Raw genomic sequence first — 20,168 nt, forward strand, 5'->3', positions numbered from 1 at the left:
CGTAGGGGACTCTTCAGTGAGCTCCAGGCCTTCAACTTTTGACTGGATTCTCTGCTGTCACAGACAGCCCTTTTGCACTTTTTCACCCATGACTTTCAGGCAACTGTTGTAAGCCTACCTTGCGAATTTGTTGTTTTTTTAAAAATATATTAAATTTGTTCCTCTCGTGAACCCTAACCAATACAAGGTCAGCCTATATTACATAGTGAGACCATCTCAGAAAACAAAAACAAAAAAGAAAAAACTGTCCTATCTATTGACATTGAAAAAGCAAAACATTTCATAGTTACAGTTCATACTTGGCTTCACATTTTTTTGTATTTGTCATATTCTACTCCTGAAACAACCTTATTTTTTTGTTTTCTTGGTTTTAGTCAGAATTCTATTTCATTTTTTTTTGTTTCCCCAAGTTCCATTAACATATATATTTTACTTATAAATTCATAAGTTTGAGTCAATATAGAGACGCTATTAATTTCCTAAGTTTGGTGTGATTTTGAAGTCACATAACATAATTCTTCCAAAATATGTCTTTATATCTTATGATAAAAATATTTATTTACTTTTTTAAAAGTACAGTTTCTTTCTTTACTAAGACAAGATGATAGAAATTTGAAAGGCTACCTACTATTTAAGGAGAACAAAAGCCCAGAATACATGCAAGGATAGAAAAAAAACCAATAGCTCTATTTTAGAATTCATTTTCTTTGAGCCTGTGATACTATGCAATAATTTCTATGGTGAATCTCTTTTGTCTTTGTTCCATAAACCTTTCCTTTTCTTTTTCCTTTGTTCCATGAACTTTTCTTACTTTCTCCCTTTTAACAGCTCTTTCTGACTCTTATTTCCCAGGACTCTTATCTTTGATTTTTCCCAAAATTTTGTCCTGTTCTTCTTCAATACTTTCTCTACATGATCTACCTGAGCAAGCTTTTTCATTACTATGACTTCAATTGCTACCAGTATGCTGATGAATTTAAACTTCATGTCTACAACTCCCTACCACACTCAATCCTCAACTTTCGACTGTCACATAAAGTTGCTTACTAGGCATTTCCATTGAAATATCTTGACACTGAAATTCTACCTTATAATGAAACCTATTTTAATAGCCCAACATGTACAAAAGCAAACACTCTTTTTCCCAAACTGTCAATAACAAAACTGTTCCCCCTTCCTGACACCCCAGATTGACCTGATGTGTTCTTTTCTACACACTAGACTCATTTCTAGAGATAAATTATAAAAGCAAGACCAACACAGGTGGTGGTGCACACCTGTAATCCTAGTACTTCGGAAGGCTGAAACAGGAGGATTGCCATTCAAGTCCAGGTTGGGTTACTCAGCAAGACCTTGTCTCAAAAGAAAAAATTTTTAAAAAGCTCATTGAGAAAGCCCTAAATTAAATCCCAAATATAAAAAAAATACAAATAGTCTAATTATCCCTAAAAAGAACACATAAATAAAAATAATATCCAAAAATCTGGGTGGGAATATTAGAAATCCCTTGTCTTCGGTTATGTAAAAAATGAGGACAGATTCCCTGGTAGCAGCTCCCTTCTCAACAGACTACAGCCAGACTAGTGTCACTGAAGGACACTGGGGAAAACAAAAGGAGGAGATAGAACTTTCTAATGTAATTTCAAGACTTTAATTGCCCTTTTTCCTTAATGAAATTTATTTCATTCTTCAGGACAACATGCTCTTGGGCCCTTTCCTGGACAACTTATAAAATGTATCAAAGATTTTCCCTGCCTCTCCACATTGCAAATAAGACCATTCCTACCTCATTATCAGCTTCCAAGGCATTGATTTGCTCCAATTTGTAAGTCCAATATCTGGCTTCCTCCTCTGGGATATCTACCATAAAAAAAGAAGAAATATCAGTCATAATGACCATATTTCATTCATCAGTAGATAATACTTTTTTAGTCAAATGATTATAGTTTGAAAGGTGGTAGTGATAGATGAATTTTACTAGTGACTCAGTTCTTGCCATGAATATGATTTTAAATCTTTGCAAAAACCAATATACTACTATACTAGTTCCAGTGTTCTATTTTGCAGATGAAGAAACTGAAGCTCAGACATGCCTCAGTAGGCTGAGGCAGGAGAATCACAAGTTCAAGGCCTCCTGGGCTTCCATAGCAAGTTCCAGGCCAACCTGGACTACATAGTTTAAAAAAAAAGAAAAAAAAGAATATAAATTGTCCAACTTTTTAAAACAAGTAATTTTGCAGCATCTAAGATATGTAGTAATGTGTATCATCTTTAATCTTGCAATTCTATGATAAGGCATTTATCCTAGACTCATAATGGCCATAGAAACACAGATTTTTAAATTAGAGAAATATGTACAATTAAAAAAAACTAGAAACAACCTACATGTCAATCAGTTCAGGATTACTTGGATATATTATGGTGAAGGCACTTGTTTAGATCTAGAAGAAAGATCTTAAACTATAACATGGAACAATGTCCAAGATACATGTTTTAGTAGTTTATACAATACTACATATCTCTCTAACCTAAATTTTATCAAAAGAAATTTCTAGAAAATAAATGTCTTGTGTCTAAAGCAAGACACAAAAAAAGTTAACAGTATTTTGCATCTGGGGAATGCAAAGGAGGTAGAAGGAAGTAGAACAAGAATCTATTAATTTTCTATCCACATATATTTCTTCACTATTTGAATTTTTATCATGTGTCTTTTGTGATTTTAAAATCTACTTTTAAAGGTAATATACTAGCTGGGTGTGCTGGCACATGTTCCTTGGGAGACTGAGGCAAGAAGACTCCAAGTTTGAGGCCAGCCTGCGCAACTTAACAAGACTCTGTCTCAAAAAAAAAAAAAACCCAGGATGTGGAAATAGCTCAGTGGTACAGTGCTCCTAGGTCTCATCTCTAGTACCCCACCCAGGCACACACACAAAGATACTATTCTATTTATCAGTATTCAAAGTTTTTTACTTTTTTGTTTTATCTTTTATTTTTTTGTTTGTTTTGAGACAAAGTCTCATTAAGTCACTAAGTTGCCTAGGTTAGGCTTGAACTTGCACTCTTTCTGCCTCAGCCTCCCAAAGTTCTGGGTCTGCAGGCATATGCCACTACACCCAGCTCTATTTAAAATTAATAAATCATAAGGTATATATACACTTTGTGATAAATGTTAAAGAATAAATCTCACAAGTAGATATTTCACAGATCATTACAATAGTTACCAGACTAAATGACTTGAAGAACATGCTTTTTTAGAGTAGATTCTTTAATGAGCACCATACTAACGTCATGGGACACTGAGTGGATGAAGACAGTATGCCCTCTGAGGAAATAGCTGAGAAGACATTAATGAAACAACTAGCAAACAATGTCAAACAATATGACAAAAAGGATTAAGTGATTTTTAAAATCATCAGTGCTGGGTGTCATGGTGTATCCCTGTAATCCCAGCACTCAGGAGGCTGAGGCAAGAGGATCACCTGGCCTATATATTGAGTTCAAGTCCAGCCTGAACTCCACAGAAAGACCCTGTCTGAATAAAATAAAAAAATTAAATCTCATCAAACAGACTTACCATATGGCAACTCAAATCTTGTATCAAGCAAAATTTTATGAGGAGTTGGGTTTTTAGTTCCACAAATCTCATCATCTTTCATTAATGTCTCTGCCTCCAAGGTAGACCACTCCCCGGGCCCTTCCTGGGAAACAAAAATCCAAAATTAAATTTTAATCCTTCTTGGATCCCTTCTTAGTTAAAGAGTCAGGTGTTTTTCTCTGAGGTTCTTTGAGAGCTTCTAAGGGTCACTCATCCTGATAGGCAAAAGGCCACTGTCACCTGTACAGTATGTGGCTCCTGTTCTTCCCGTTTAATAAGGAGAGGAGCTTTCATGGTAGTCAGTTCTCTGCAAGCCCAAGGAGGACAGAATTTCTGAAGTACCAAACTCTAAAACTAAGCATTTCCATGGATCAATATTTAATCTACATGGTTCTTAATGAGTGTATCACTTCATAATATGTATCACTGTTTCTTAACAATAAAGAGCTACTGACATTGCTTAGTTAAATAGAATTGAACAAGGGCTGTAATGAAAATAAATTGCCTATCTGCCTAGGAATGTAGAGATTTAGCTAGAAATAAAAGAAATACAGAAAATAGAGGCAGTATCTTCAACAGCTCCACTCTCAGAGAAAACTCATGGTTCATGTTAGAGTCAAATAGGAATATAATAGCTTCTGTCTGGATACAAAGTGAGTATATATAGGGAAATGATGTTATCAGAGTTTCAGTCTAATCTGAGGAAGTGGGATGGTTCTACAAATAATGTATAGAAACGGTACAAATACTAATTCCCAAGAAACAGTACAAATACTAATTTCCAAGCTTTGTAGTTCCTTAAATTCTATTAGGGGGTTACATGCTGAAGAATAGGCCTGAAACCATTTCCCTGGGTAACTCAAAGAAACAAAGCAAAAAATAGAATCCAGTCAGCTGGCTAAGGAAGTTTGATGGACTCTTTCCAGGACACTGTTGGGGAGAATGTGTGCATGCAGGTTCATTACTCAGATGAGGCTGTCCACCTGAGAAGGTCAAAGAGGCACTCTGGCACCTCTGAGTTCACCCGACTGGGGCTCAGTCACAGGACATAGGAAGAGCACATTTCTCTGCGGGGAGATTAAGAATTGGCAGGTCACTATGGAAACAAATGTCTTCCATTTCAACTTTGTTCTTTAGCCAAACCAAATGTTTCGTTATGTGAGACTTGCCACATATTCAGAGAAGGAAGGCCTGAAGGGACTGCTTCGTTAGGTCTAAAGGGGACCCAGGAAACTCTTGTAGCAGTTTTCCCACATGATACTCATACATAGGAAAGGAGGCTTGAGAATCACTGCCTTGCCTTGAATGGTAGCTTAAGCCTTAGATCACGTCTATTGCTCAGGAGGATGCTTTCAGTTAATTGTTACAAATGGATTCAAGAAAACAGGAATGGTAGAGACATAAAATGAAAAAACTTTTTAAAATATTTATTATCTTTTTCAGATACATACTTTGTAATACTATGATTGCAATCAGAATCTGAGATGTTTTTAGAAAGGCCACTGATCTACTGTTTTAAAATAACTTTTTTGGTTCCTTAGAGTAAATAGAGAAGAAACATAGGATGCAATATGTCGGGTGTGGGGCCAGTTATTCATTTATTAAATGCAATTTCAAATGTCTTTAATAATTGCCTTATTACATTTTACTATTTAACAAAATTTTTTTACTGTAATAGTTATATTTTATACATTGCCAAAGTAAACCCTTTTTGCCTATTAAAGTCCAGCTAAACTGTTTTGATGTTTGTTGTTTGTTTCATAATTCACTGAACTTAAAACTAAATTTCAAAAACTAAGTTATATGAACTTAATACACAAGTCTAAAAGGGGTATAAGAATTTTTAAAAAACTAAAAGTGAACATAATGTTATTCAAATATCTGTCAGTTCCAGAATGGCATATTAGTCTGAACAATTTAAAAGTGTTTGCAAATCAGTGTTATACTTACTTTGGAAAGTTTAAATTGTCACTTTGTCTCTACCAATAATTTCAAATGTCTAACAAGATTATTTTCTTACAATTTTCAAATGAAAGCTTCTGCCAATAATTTTTCTCACCACTAGCATTGTGAATGGTATTTGGAGAATCTGTGGTCAGTGATTTTAATATCAAATCTGAGAACCAATGTGTAGCTTTTGATTATGTTGTTTATATACACAGTTAAAATATGTGAACACATTTATATGTAGAGTATGATTGTGACCCCTTTTAAAAATTGGTGAAGAGAATGCAATAGCATATATGTCATTTAAAAAGTAAATGACTTTGACAATGGTGGGCAGTACCTGTTTTCAACCTTTGTATTAAGTTTCTTCAGGGAATATTGGAGTGTTATCATTTTGTGCAAAAATAATGCAAGGTTTGTAATATTGTTTAGAATATTTCATCCATTGTAAATTTAGCAGAGCATGCCTGTTTCACATGCATTGCCATCAGTATTTGAGAGCTGACCAGTGGTTTCTGATGGATACTATAACACAAAATTTGTTAAGGAGATGGATGGTAGAAATCAGAAACTACACCTATTCCTGAAATGAGAAACTGGAAAAGGAAGCATATATTTCACTTTTTCCAAGTATTTTCCATAAGTATAACAATATTTTAAGTAGCAATAGTTTTAAAAGCTAGAGGAATGTATCATGATATACTGGGATATTTAGAAATTACTGCCCTTAAGCTATTTTTATTTTAAAATATTTTGGTTTTAGAACAATGAGAATATCTTCCTCCAAATATTTTGTATATTTTGAAAGTTATTAAAAGGGAATATAAAATAACAGATTTGAGTCTAAGCTTGGAATGATGGGAAACTGCTTTCTTCTGTTTTGGAGGAATTCAGCTCATCTTTTTATTGAGAAACTGTGTTATTGCCAAATAAACATGTACTCAATAAATGTTTGATTTTTCTCAAAAAAGAATTGGCAGGTCACATTCCCTCTAATCAGAAAAGGATCAGAGTAATCCAGCTAAAGTGGAGACAAAATGAGGAAAAGCAAGGGTCACATTCATAATGCACTGACTGACCTCATCCGACTGACGAATAGTCTTCAGTGCAATCCACACGGTCCCCACCATGGTGTCCCAGATCAGTCCTTTGTTCCATACCTCCACACTTAGACCCAAGTCCAGACGACTTATCTCACTAAAGGAAAGAAAAAAGCCTTTTGAGGAAAATCAGATAATGTGTGTGGGGGAAATAGCTGCATCACCTGTCTAGCTAACTTTGAATAATTTCTCACCAGGATCCTATCTTTACAGAAAACCAAACTGTTACTGAGACAAAATACCTGACACCCAAAGTTAAAGGAAGAAAAGTTTATTTAGCTCACAGCTTGCAGAGGTTTCAGTCCATAATTGGCTGGCTTCAAGGCAGGGTGGCATGGCAAACAGGCATCACAGAGGAGAAAGAATTCATAGAGGGCAGAAGGTAGCAAAGCGAAAGCAATCAAGGGACGACCATAGCTCTTTCTATCCCTTATATCTTATCTAAGTTACTTAGGGCAGGTAGCACTCACACTCTTAATCCTAGTGCCCTTGATCCTAGCATTGCACCACGAATCAATTCCAGCATCACACACTCTAGCTCCAACCACCTCTGAAAAAGTCACACCTATGACTTCATGAGGCTTTGCGGTGCCATCTAGACATAAGCCATAACGATAGTAAGACTAACACTTCCCTAACTTATACCTATGGACTGTATACAGAGAACTTTTAGGAAAAGTGTGTCTTTCTCACAAAATTTATAAGACTCCCAGCAAAAGTAAAAGGTCTCAAGGAACATGTAAGTTTAGTGGAAACATGAAGTCAGAGGCAGATGAGGGACACTACAGTGTACTTCATATCACTCAATTCCTGGAAGACTCAATCGTTGTCAGAAAAATGATTATCATAAGGTAATGATAAACATAATGATTTTCCTATAATAATAACCAGAGAAAAATTATTTGAAAATAAGTCATCCCAGAAAGAGCCAGATAACCACTGTGTAAAAGCAAGGTCACAGATGTTAGAGTACCCTGCTTAAAAGAACTAAATTAAGCATAACCATAATCTTAGGGTGGAACACAAAAATATGTTAATGCTCAAAACATTCTCTAGAAAGCTTTCTTGAAACACAAGTTTATTTGAGGGGGAAATGAAATTAAGGCAAGAAAAATGAGAGAAGGCCAATTCCAGCCAAAAGCCATTCTCAGAAAATCAATAGTTATTCATCAGAAGTTGTTTCAAGTGTGTGGTTCAGCTGGGTAAGGTGGCACACACGTGTAACGCCAGTACTAAAGAAGCGAGGCAGAAGGATCTCAAGTTCCAGCGCAGCCTGATGAGAACCATCTCAAAAAAAAAAAGCATGCTTGGCTTCCCTATTATACTACAAGTGTTCTCAGGTGCACAAGCTTGAGATGTGTATTAATAGCCATAGAATCCATGTCAAGTGTGCTGAAAATGCATGAAGTGAAGAAAATCTTTCCCTTTTACATAAACACGGCACAGAATGTGCTAAGGCATTCATGTGTTCACTTAATATTTTCTGAGCACTTAAATATGCCTTGGTACTTTGAGGAAGACATATAACATTGAATGGGGCTCTTATCTCCAAAACTTCCAAGCGATCTGAAGATTTTTTTTTTTTTGGTACCGGGGATCGAAATCGGGTCCTTGCACTTTCAAGGCAGGTGCCAGAACCACTGAGCTAAATCCCCGGCCCTATCTGAAGAGTTTTACAAAGCCACCAAAAAATAAATGAACTACTAGGTGACTTACTCAGCCATTAAATTAGGTATTCACAGTGAGGAAACTAAATTTTTGTCAGTTTTACTCATTTTAATTAATCAGCCTTTGAAAAATACATGTAACACCCCTAAATCTGACTTCCTTAATTTGAAGCTGCAAATGAAAAACTGCTTAGAGATACATATGTAATATTCCTAAAGAATTGCTAAATAGCATCTTAAACCAAGAGATAAAAGAAATAGCCAGAGGTCTTTTGTTTTTGTCTTTTGAGACAGTGTCTTCTAGGTAGTTCAGGCTGGCCTCAAACTCACTATGTAGCCCAGGCTGGCCTCGAACTCACTGCAATCCTCCTGCCTCAGCCTCCCAAGTGCTGGGAGCACAGGTGTGTACCACCATGCCTGGCTAGCCAGAGGTCTTTAACAATTTGACTTAGATTTTTAAAGATCTGTTCTTCAGAGAACTCTCTAAAGAATAAGACTCAAACAGTGAGATTTTCTATTAGAAGAATGTGCTCAGCAGGCACAATGAGAAGGCTGTGAGTTCTATTTATGCCTCTTCCCTAGAGCCCTAGAGAAGCTTTACTCTTAATTAACTCAAGAGTATAGGTGCATGTGTATGTACAAGATTCTGGGCTACAAATATTCACACCAGTAAGTATGAAAAAATGATCAATCGGCCAGATGTGGTAGTGCATGCCTGTAATCCCAGCACTTGGGAAGTTGAGGCAAGAAGATTGCTAGGCATTGGAGGCCAGCCTGAGCTACACAGTAAGTTCAAGGCCAGCCTGGACTACATTGCAGACCCTGTCTTAAAAAAAAAATCTAGGTTGGGCATGGTGGCACACTGGGAGACTGAGGCAGGAAGATCACAAGTTCAAGCCTAGCCTGAGCAATTTAGAGGGAACTTATCTCAAAATACAAAATAAAAAGAGCTGGGGATTAGCCCAGTGTGAAAGCCCTGAGTTCCATCCCCAGTACCCCCCCCCCCACACACACACGCACACACACACGGAAAGAAGGAAGAAAGGGGAAAATCTAAGCTGGGTATGGTGGCACATGCCTATGATCCCAGCTATTCCAGAGCTAAAACAAAAGGATTAAAGGTTCAAGGACAAGTTGGAAAATTTGTCAAGACCTTGTCTCAAAATACAAAGTTTTGAGGATGTAGCTCAGTGGTGACATTTGCCTAGTATTCATGAAGCCCGGGGTTCAATTGCCAGTCTCACACACACACACACACAAAAGGGAGGGGACTAAGGTAGGAAAAAAGGAAGAAAATAAAGAAAAATCTAATTCTAAAAATTAGACACAGAAATATTAAGTATAAATATGAGAAACTGTTACATAATACATCAGGAAGAAGGAAAAAGGAAAGAGGCAGAGATTAGCATTGGAGTTGCTGGTAACAAAAGGACAGAAGAGGAGGAACACAAAGGTACAAAAAATAGCTAATAAAAACCATGTGTAAAAGGGGATAAAATTCACACAGCATCTTACTGTGCAAGATGGAAGAAAAACACACATATTACAAAAAGCCTAAAGGGAAGTGCTACAGGCGATGGGATAAACATGTAAGAATAAAGCTAGCTAACCTGATGAGAAACTGCAAAACATCAGTGTGCTCCATGTGCTAGGAACAATTACAACAAAATCCTAGCACTGTAAGCCAGAACACAGTAGGATTGCTACGTTTATAAATCACAGCCACACTGTGGTATGGCTAACATGGGAAGAGACTTATGTAAACTGTTTATTGCTGAATCTGCATACTACATGTGTAAAAAAGGAAACAGGTAATCTCACTCTCATGTCACTACAACTAAGAAAGGGAATAAATGAGGCTTATAATCTTGCGAGACAGCCAGTAAGAAATGTGACAATTAGCCTCTTTCTATTTGAGGCCTCGGCTTCCACTGACACCTCCATCTCCTGGATTTCCCTCTCTCTGCTCATTCCTACTTAGTCTCTTTTAATTCCCTCTACTGCTGCTGCTCTCCAGCTCTGTCCAGTCCTTTCTTCTCTGTATGCATTCTCTCCCTAAGAGTTCATCTACACTTATGCCTTCCATTGGCCAAAATATTTCTTGAAACCAGACTTCCTCCCTAAGTGGAAGGTCAAAGTTTAAAACTATCTTCTGTACTTACAGCCTACCTGCCAGTAAGAACCTCAAATATAAGCTTATCCATAATTGATTGGACATTAACCCCTACTCTAATAAGTATCAGGCTGGAGGTATGGCTCAGTAGAAAATCAGTCTCACATGCTTTCCTCTGGGTTTGATCCCCAGAGGAAGGCAGGAGAGGGGAGAAATAAAGGAACACACCACCTGCCCAACCATTCTAACAAATTTTTTAGTTTCACTACCATAATACCTTCTACCCATCTTTTTTGCTCTATCTCTTCTGCTGTCATGTTAGTTTATACCTTCATAAGCTTACTATTAAGTATCACTACCATTTAACTATCATGATAAAGCATCCTAAATGGTACTTTAAGGAGCAAGTCATTAATGCCCAGGGGATTAGAATGGTTCACCATAAAAATAAAAATCATCCCTTATCTCTCTCTCAGCTGTACTGTAAAACTTAACAAAGCATATTCAGTTTAATTTCAAACTTTACAAAAATTTACAAAGAAGAATTTACATATTTTCTCTTGACCCCTTCGTGTTTACCTCCTACTCTTAAGAAAATAAGTATAACCTTTTTAAGAAAGGAAGCCCTTAACAGATAAGAAAACTGGCATCAGAAAAGCTAAGTGATTAGCCCAGTCCTTCAATATGATAGTCTATAATTTTCTGCCCTTTTGTTGGGGGGCGGAGGAATTCCTAAAATTTTCAAAGCCAGAGTTTAAAATAAAAATATATTAATTTTCTGTCTTATTCAAATTCTACTAATGTTTACAATTAAATGCACGTAGAACATTTTCTCTCAATAAAGCAAAAGGACTTTAAGCCTAGAATCTTCATCCTCTAAAGCAGATGACTTAGGTACATCCAAACACACACAGCCACATTTCCTCAGAGCCTTTTAAGAATCAAAGATGAAGTTATGTTTAATATCATATTAAGTATATTGTATTATATCCTAATTCTGACCATTCAGAAAATCTGACTCAGTAGTATTATCACTCACATAAATTAAATTGGAGCTTACTCACAGTCATCAATCACGTTAGAACAGATTATGAAGTTGAGCTTGTGGCACATGTCTGTAATCCCAGAACTCTGGGAAGCTGAAGCAAGAGGACTGCAAATTCAAGCCCACCCTGCGCAATTTACCAAGACCTTGTCTCAAAATACAAAATAAAAAGGGCTGGGGATACAATTTTGTGCAAAGGCCCTGAATTTAATCACCAGTACCATACACACACACACACACACACACACACACACACTCCATAAGAGGTTAAAAAAAATGAACATAGGGCTGGGGATTTAGCTCAGTGGTTTCACCGCCTGCTGTGTAAGTGCAAGGACCCGAATTCGATCCCTGGTGCTAAAAAAAAATAAAAATAAAAAAAAAAATAATGAAGATACACTTCACCTTCCTACCACACATCTCACATCTCACTTAGTCCTGTAACTGCAGTTTTCAAAAATTGTTTAATGATATTAGCACACTTTATAAATTTTAGACATACACAAAAATTTTTGTGTCATGCAATGCCATTACCTTAGAAAGATTATAGAACATATAGATGTTGCTGCTGCAAAGTACTTACAACATGAAATCTTGTTCCCAAGAAGGCTGGTCACCACGAACTGCTACCGTTGTGCTCTTTACATTCTGTACTTTCAGGGTTACATATGTGTTAAATTTATCTTTGAAAAAAATATAAAATAAATATATTATACTCAGTACTTGGATTGTTACCCAATCTCAGAAAGCCCTTTAAATTAAGTAGTATACAAGTTAAAGTATTAAATGTGCCAGAAAAAATGAAGCTATATATTGTAAAATTGAAGGCACAGTAGAGTTGCAAGAATTATACAACTACACACTAACTTCAAAAATACATCTAATAGTGTTTTTCAAATTTTGACAAACACATTTTGCATACAACCTAGAAGAGATTTATCTACATATGCAAATTGACACAAAAGCTTAGATATTTTCTATTCTAGTGGGACAAAACTTACTGAATTGGTTTTATAGTCCACCTGTAGTTTAGAAAAAAAAAAACCAAAACTAACAAAATGTAAGATACCAACTGCCAAGCTCTTGACAGAAACAAGAATCAAAACAAAAAAAATCATAAAGGAAGTGGATTTGAAATTTGATCTACATAGTCTGGTCTACGGCATAAATTACATAAAAAGAAACATTAACACAGAGTTGAGAAAAAGAAATTCTGTAACCTGAGAAAATAAACTGAGTACTAAGCAAAGGTAGTACTGTAACCCTACCTGTACACCTGTAACCCCAGCACTCTGGGGGGATGAGGGAAGAAGACCCCAAATTTGAGTCCAGTCTGGGCAATTTAGTGACTTGGTAACAACCTGTCTCAAAATAAAAACTTTTCTAAAAAGGGTCAGGGATGCAGTTCAGTGCAGAGGCCCTCAGTTCAATCCCTAGTACAGTAAAAAACCAAACAAACAAATAAAAATTTAAGAAAAAAACAAAGGTATCTAGGTGTGGTAGCACAGGCCTGTTATCCCAGCACTTGGGAGGCTGAGGCAGGAAGATTGATATGAGTTTGAGGCCAGCCAGGTTGGCCTACATAATGAATTCAAAGCCAGCCTGAAATACATAGTAAGAACTTGTCACACACACACACACACACACACACACACACACACACACACACAGAAACAAACAAAATTGTGGCCTGGAACTCAAAGTCTGACCCACTGCTTAATAAAATATATTTTACAGTCACCTTACTACATACCCTTTATTCATAGCACTGAACTGAGGGTTCATTTTTCTATATAATAAATCCATCATTTTATAAAATGGAAAAACAGAAAACTATCACTTTTGGCTCATCAAATTCACAAATATTATTTAAAATAATTAATGTTAGATAAGATATGAGAAAATGGGTTTTCTCACATACTTCTAATAGAAAACAAATTTTTCAAGTATCATTTAAAATTATGTAGTTTTATACTTACCAACATGGAAACTTTATAATTATACTAAAGATACATAAACATAAAAGCCCATACGTATAAAGGGAATCCCCATGCATATCCAGTAATACTAAGACATTAGACCATGAGCTACTCTTCTGGCGTTTTTTATTTTTGTGGTGCTGGGGATCAAATACAAAGTCTCACACATGCTAGGCAAGTGCTCTATCACTGAACTACACCCCCAGCCCAAGCTGTTTTGTATTATACAATCTTGTTCTCCATCCCTGCATCCAATCACACACAGCTGACCAGACCAGAGATTGTCACAATGTAAGAGTGCTGCCAAATGCAGAGATCAATCTGTTTCCTTCTCAAAAGATTTTAGATGGGAAGGGAAAAAAGAAAAACAAAATACTGGTAAGTGGGGATTGGTGCTAAAGCAGGAAGGAAAGGCATATAGACTCCATTGGAGAAGCTATTATAGATTTTGGATAAGATGGGTAAGCAGAGAAACACAGCTGCGAAAGAAAGGAGAACAGAGGAGATCCTCACGAGGAAGAGAAACCCTAACCCAGTAGAGAAAATAGTGGGCTCAAGAAACTGCTTTATTTCCTGCTGTACCAAGGTCTGTTTTTCAAGTTTCCCTAGGTTCCTAAGCATGTTCATATTTTTCCAGTAACCCCCAGACCCCCTCCCCAAAGCAGAAACCAGACTTTGTAATTTGACATTCACAATTAAGGAAATGCATATTTAAATAAGGAGATGCCATTTTTCATATTCAGATGGACAAAGATGTATATTATCTAATGTTGATAGGGATTTAGAAAAGATGTTTATTTATATACTTTTGGTCTCAGTACAGTCTAGTAAAAAGTTTCAGGGCTAGGGTGTAGTTCAGTGCTAGAAGGCATATTTTGTATGCTTGTGGCCCTAGGTTCAAGCTCCAGCACCTTCCAGAAAAAAAGACTTTTTAAGAAGTACAAGCAAGGGGGCCAGGGATTTACCTCAGTGGTTCTGCTGCCTGCCTTGCCAGTGGAAAGACCTGAGTTCAATCCCCAGTACCAAAAAAAAAAAGAAGTACAAGCAAGGGCTGGATGTGGTGGTGCTTGCCTGTAATCCCCGCACTCAGGAGGCTGAGGCAGGAGGAATGTCACAAGTTTGAGGCCTGCCTAGACTATACAGTGAGTTCAAGGCCAGCCTAAACTACACAGCGAGACTCTGTCTCAAAAAAAAAAGGACAATCCTGAAGCAGCTACCAAATTTATTTTAGATATACATTTTTGACCCAGCATTCTACTTCTAGACCCTAGCATACAAATATACTTGTAGAAATAGACAATGATAAATCCACAAGAACATTTATTGGTTGTGATAGAAAAAAAATTAGAAACAACATAAATATTCATCTATCAGGTACCTAAGGTGCATACAAATCCACAATTCTGCATAGCCTCTTAAAAAGACTCACACACACACACACAAATACACAATTATACAGACTTTTTTGATGTTGTTGAAGGAAGCACATTGTACAAAGATATAGTATGATCCATTTACGTCTACATGCATATACACATAAAAGACATATAAAAAGCTCTAAATAGCCACTTTCTTGTTTGTTTTTTGAGGCAGGGTCTCACTATGTTCTTGGGGTTTTTTTGGTACTGGAGATCAAACTCAGGTCCTTGCGCTTGCAAGGAAGGTGGCAGAACCACTGAGCTAAATCCCCAGCCCTAGGGTCTCACTATGTATTCTAGGCTGGCCTTGAACTCACTATGTAGCCCAGTCTGTCCTGGAACTCATTGTGATCCTCCTGCCTCAGCTTTCCAAGTGCTACAATTACAAGTATCTGCCACCACAACCAGCTATAAATAGCTATTTTTGAGAAATAAGAATTGGATTGGCTAAAAAGTAAGCAGACTAAGTTTTCACTAATAAAGATAAACATAGTTCCTTAATCAACATTGATTTTTAAAATTTTATTAATAAATGTATTGAATTAATGAAATTAGTTTAATCAATGAACTAAAGGAAATCAATGCTGTTTTTAAAAGATTATTTATTGCTGTTCTTTTCTTTCTTTTTTTTTGAGACAAAGTCTTGCTCTGTAATTCAAGTTGGCCTTGAACTTGCAGCAATCCTTCTTTCTCGGCCTCCAGAGTGCTGGGATTACAGGCTTGTGCCACCATGCCCAGCCAAAGATTAATTCATAGCCAGTATAGGGGGAGAAAAGACATAACATTAGAAGGCTGGACTTACCTGGTGAACCCTGGAATTTGGCTCTTTTAACTGCAAGAGAAAAAAACGAGATACCATGAAGAATTTTTGCAAATTTACTCATTTTACTTAACCAACATTTCTTCAGCACCTGTTATGTGCCAATATTAGATGCAGGATTAGGATGGTAAGACTTTTTTTTTTTTTTTTTTTTTTTTTTGAGACAGGAGCTCACTATGTAGTCCAGGCAGGCCTCAAACTCATAATCCTCCTGTCTCAGCCTCTCAAGTGCTGAGATTAAAGGCATGTGTCACTTTGTTCAAGTTCAATTATTGAGAAAAGCTGCTGAGACTGCTGGTTAAAAAGTGCTTCAAAGTCACCTAATACAATATTATACTCAAAGCAGAAATCTCTGTGCCAGCCTGCTGACAAGAAGGTAGAGAGAGGCAAGTCTATGCAAGCAATTTCATGTTAGATACCTTTTTAAGGTTTAAATTATAAGTATCTCTAATTTAAAACGCATCACTGGGCTGGAGATGTAGCTCCATACGCTTGCCTAGCAGGCCTGAGGCACTAGGTTCAATCTCTAGTCCCCGCCCCAAAATTCTCCATTCCACATATGCCACAAGTATATAACAGTACATATTTAGATGATAGCTTTTGAAACAAGAATAAGAATTGACTCCTAGGCCAGGTGTGGCATACACCTGTAATCCCAGCACTCAGGAGGCAGAGTTAGGAGAATCCCTGAGAGTTCAGGGTCAGCCTGGGCTACATAGTGAGTTCAAGGCCAGCATCAACTACATAGTGAGATGCTGTCTCAAAACAAAAAGAACTCCTTTCTGAGAATAAACAGATATGAAGAGGGTTGCCTGTCAAAGTGATTATACAGAGCTGTTTCTTGTAGGTATAGTGGTACATGCCTGAAATCCCAGCTTCTTGGGATGCTAAAATGGGAAGGTAGAATTCAAGGCCAGCCGGAGAAACATGGAAAACCCCTGGCCAAAGAAAGAAAAAAAAATAATCAGAAGCCCCCCTGAAGCAGGAATGCTGCATTCATAAAGCAGGGTGCAACTCTGCAGCTTGTCTCCAGGTCCTTCCTCGTACAGATGAAGAAACTGAGACCGTAGATGCTGGGGAGGAAAAACGAAAGGAAGGAGCCAAGAAGAAGAACAAGGAAGGATCTGGAGATGGAGGCCAAGCAGAGTTGAATCCTTGGCCTGAATACATTAACACACGGCTTGAGATGTATAATAAACTAAAAGCAGAACATGATTCCATTCTGGCAGAAAAAGCGGAGAAACATAGCAAGCTGATTAAAGTCACCCTGCCTGATGATAAACAAGTCGATGCAGAATCCTGGAAAACTACACCATATCAAGTTGTTTGTGGAATTAGTCAAGGCCTGGCTGATAATACTGTTGTTGCAAAAGTGAACAAATTTGTTTGGGACCTAGACCGCTCTCTGGAGGAAGATTGTACCTTAGAGCTTCTAAAATTTGAGGATGAGAAGGCTCAAGCAGTTTATTGGCACTCAAGTGCTCACATCATGGGTGAAGCCATGGAGAGTCTACAGTGGTGGATGTTTATGTTATGGTCCACCAATAGAAAGTGGCTTCTATTATGACATGTACCTTGAAGAAGGAGGTGTGTCCAGCAATGATTTCTCTTCTTTGGAGACTTTATGTAAGAAAATCATTAAAGAAAAACAAGCTTTTGAAAGATTGGAAGTTAAGAAAGAAACTCTACTGGAAATGTTTAAGTACAACAATTTCAAATGCCGGATACTGAATGAAAAAGTAAATACCCCAACTACAACAGTCTATAGTGTGGCCCCTTGATAGACCTCTGCCAGGGACCTCATGTCAGACACACTGGCAAAATTAAGACTTTAAAAATACACAAAAATTCCTCCACATACTGGGAAGGCAAAGCAGATATGGAGATTCTCCAGAGAATTTATGGCATTTCATTTCCAGATCCCAAAATGTTGAAAGAGTGGGAGAAGTTCCAAGAGGAAGCTAAAAACCAAGATCATACGAAAATTAGGAGGGACCAAGAACTACATTTCTTCCATGAACTCAGCCCTGGAAGTTGCTTCTTCTTTCTGAAGGGGGCCTATATTTATAATACACTTACGGAATTCATTAGGAGTGAATATAGGAAAAGGGGACTCCAGGAGGTAGTCACCCCCAACATCTACAACAGCCGACTCTGGATGACCTCCAGCCACTGGCAGCACTACAGTAAGAACATGTTCTCCTTTGAGCCTTATATTTGATCACTGGCCAAGATCCTGGTGAGAGTTGCCTCTTCGGACAGCTGATTTTGGGGTACTGCATAGGAATGAGCTGTCAGGAGCACTGACAGGACTCACCCAGGTATGAAGATTCCAGCAGGATGATGGACATATATTCTGTGCTATGGAGCAGATTGAAGATGAGATAAAAGGCTGTTTGAACTTTCTCCATACAGTGTATAATGTATTTTGATTTTCTTTTAAACTGAACCTTTCTATTCACCCAGAAAAATTCCTTGGTGATATTGAAATATGGAACCAAGCTGAGAAACAACTGGAAAACAGTCTGAATGAATTTGGTCAAAAGTGAGAGTTAAATCCTGGTGATAGAGCTTTCTATGGTCCAAAGATTGACATTCAGATGAAAGATGCAATTGGCCATTACCACCAGTGTGCAACAATCCAACTGGATTTTCAGTTGCCTATCAGGTTTAATATGACTTTTGTAAGCCGTGATGGTGATGATAAGAAAAGGCCAGTGATTATTCATCGAGCCATCTTGGGATCAGTGGAAAGAATGATTGTTATTCTCACTGAAAACTATGGGGGCAAATGGCCTTTCTGGCTGTCTCCTCATCAGGTAATGGTAGTTCCAGTGGGACCAACATGTGATGAATATGCCCAAAAGGTACGGCAACAATTCCATGATGCTAAATTCATGGCAGACATTGATCTGAGTCCAGGCTGTACACTGAACAAGAAGATCAGAAATGTACAGTTAGCACAGTATAACTTCATCCTAGTTGTTGGTGAAAAAGAGAAGGCCAGTGGCACTGTTAATATCTGTACAAGAGACAAAAAGGTCCATGGGGAGCACACTATTTTGGAAACCACTGAACACCTGTAGCAGCTCAAGCAGTCCTGCAGCAAACAGGCAGAAAAAGAATTCTAACAAAGACCTCTGACCGGACTAACTCAGTGAGAAAGGACGAGCTGAATTTCCATAAACTGAAGCTTCTATCTGGGCAGCGTCATTTTACCCTGAACTTGGACTAGTTCGGCAGAGTCAGCACGGATGACTACGCAATCAACCTTTTTTGACCTAGACATATTTTAGACAGTGTGTATTTGATGAAGTTAATTAAAGAACCATTAAAATTATCTTATTATCTGAGCGATGGAAATAAAGCATGCAGAATGCTTTTAGTGTAATGTGGGAGCACTTTTTATAAACTTAATCCATTGAGAAGTAAAACTTGCCAAGTTTGATAAAGATAAAAGAAAAACTAGAATTAGATTATGGTGTACAAATAAAAAACTTTCCTTAAAAAAAAAGAAAGGACATTATAACTGAGACTGTATGTGCCAGTCCTAGGAATGGCCAAAGAACACACATGGCAAGAAAATTGTTAAATTCCATAGAAGGTCTTTATCTCAACCTGATTAAGGGCATCTATGAAAAACTAACAACCAACATCATACTAAATGGTCAAAAACTGAAAACTTTCACGCTAAAATCAGGAACAAGACAAGGATCCCCACTATCACCACTCCTGTTCAATACAGTTCTGGAAACATTAGCCACAGCAATTAGAAAAGAGAAAGAAATAAAAGAAATAAAGATAGGAAAGGAAGAAGTTAAACTGTCATTATTTGCTGACTATATGATACTTTACATAGAAGACCCAAAAAACTCCGCCAAAAGACTTTTAGACTCAATTGACAGATTCAGTAGAGTAGCTGGATACAAGATCAACACTCAAAAAACATTCTAGCCTTCTTATACACAAATAACAGACTCACTGAGAGAGAAATTAGGGAAATAATTCCTTTTATAATAGCATCCAAAAAAATGAAATATCTAGGAATCAATCTAACAAAGGAACCATAAGACCTCTACACTGAAAACTAAAGCACTCCTGAAAAAAAGAGATTTAAGAGGATATAAGAAAATGGAAAGACATCCCCTGTTCCTGGGTAGGAAGAACCAATATACTGAAAATGGCCATACTTCCAAAACTACTATATAGCTTTAATGCAATGCCAATTGAAATTCCAACAATATACTTCACAGAACTAGAAAAAACAATCTAAAAATTCATTTGGAACCAGAAGAGACCTAGAATACCAAAAGCAATTCTAGGCAACAGAGACATGGCTGGGAGTATCACAATCCCCAACTTGAAACTATACTACAAAGCTACTGTGATTAAAAACAGCATGGTACTGGCAAAGAAACAGACCCCAGGATCAGTGGAATAGATTAAAAGATGCAGAAACAACTCCAGACATACTCGGCCACCTC

The 20,168-nt window shown here is 37.2% G+C and overlaps 1 protein-coding gene and 1 pseudogene across 11 annotated transcripts in view; one reads left to right on the forward strand and one right to left on the reverse strand.

The window, feature by feature from the left end:
- Nucleotides 1-20,168, reverse strand: part of Unc13b (unc-13 homolog B) — a 202,965-nt gene that overhangs the window by 150,346 nt on the left and 32,451 nt on the right. For 10 of the 11 annotated variants that reach the window (XM_087184287.1, XM_013068946.3, XM_087184288.1 and 7 more), the window contains exons 2-6: nucleotides 15,667-15,696; nucleotides 12,051-12,150; nucleotides 6,622-6,739; nucleotides 3,575-3,698; nucleotides 1,787-1,860 (exon numbers count right to left, since the gene is read on the reverse strand). In XM_087184287.1, the coding sequence (XP_087040413.1) occupies nucleotides 1,787-1,860; nucleotides 3,575-3,698; nucleotides 6,622-6,739; nucleotides 12,051-12,150; nucleotides 15,667-15,696 (446 nt within the window). The remainder of the gene's footprint in view (nucleotides 1-1,786; nucleotides 1,861-3,574; nucleotides 3,699-6,621; nucleotides 6,740-12,050; nucleotides 12,151-15,666; nucleotides 15,697-20,168) is intronic. The other variant, XM_087184282.1, reaches the window with a different exon arrangement.
- Nucleotides 16,795-19,303, forward strand: LOC106008564 (threonine--tRNA ligase 1, cytoplasmic pseudogene; annotated as a pseudogene).

This window comes from Heterocephalus glaber, unplaced genomic scaffold (assembly GCF_053883595.1).
Source record: "Heterocephalus glaber isolate CG9 unplaced genomic scaffold, H.glaber_assembly_v1.0 deba00001481, whole genome shotgun sequence".
NCBI classification, from domain to species: domain Eukaryota; kingdom Metazoa; phylum Chordata; class Mammalia; order Rodentia; family Bathyergidae; genus Heterocephalus; species Heterocephalus glaber.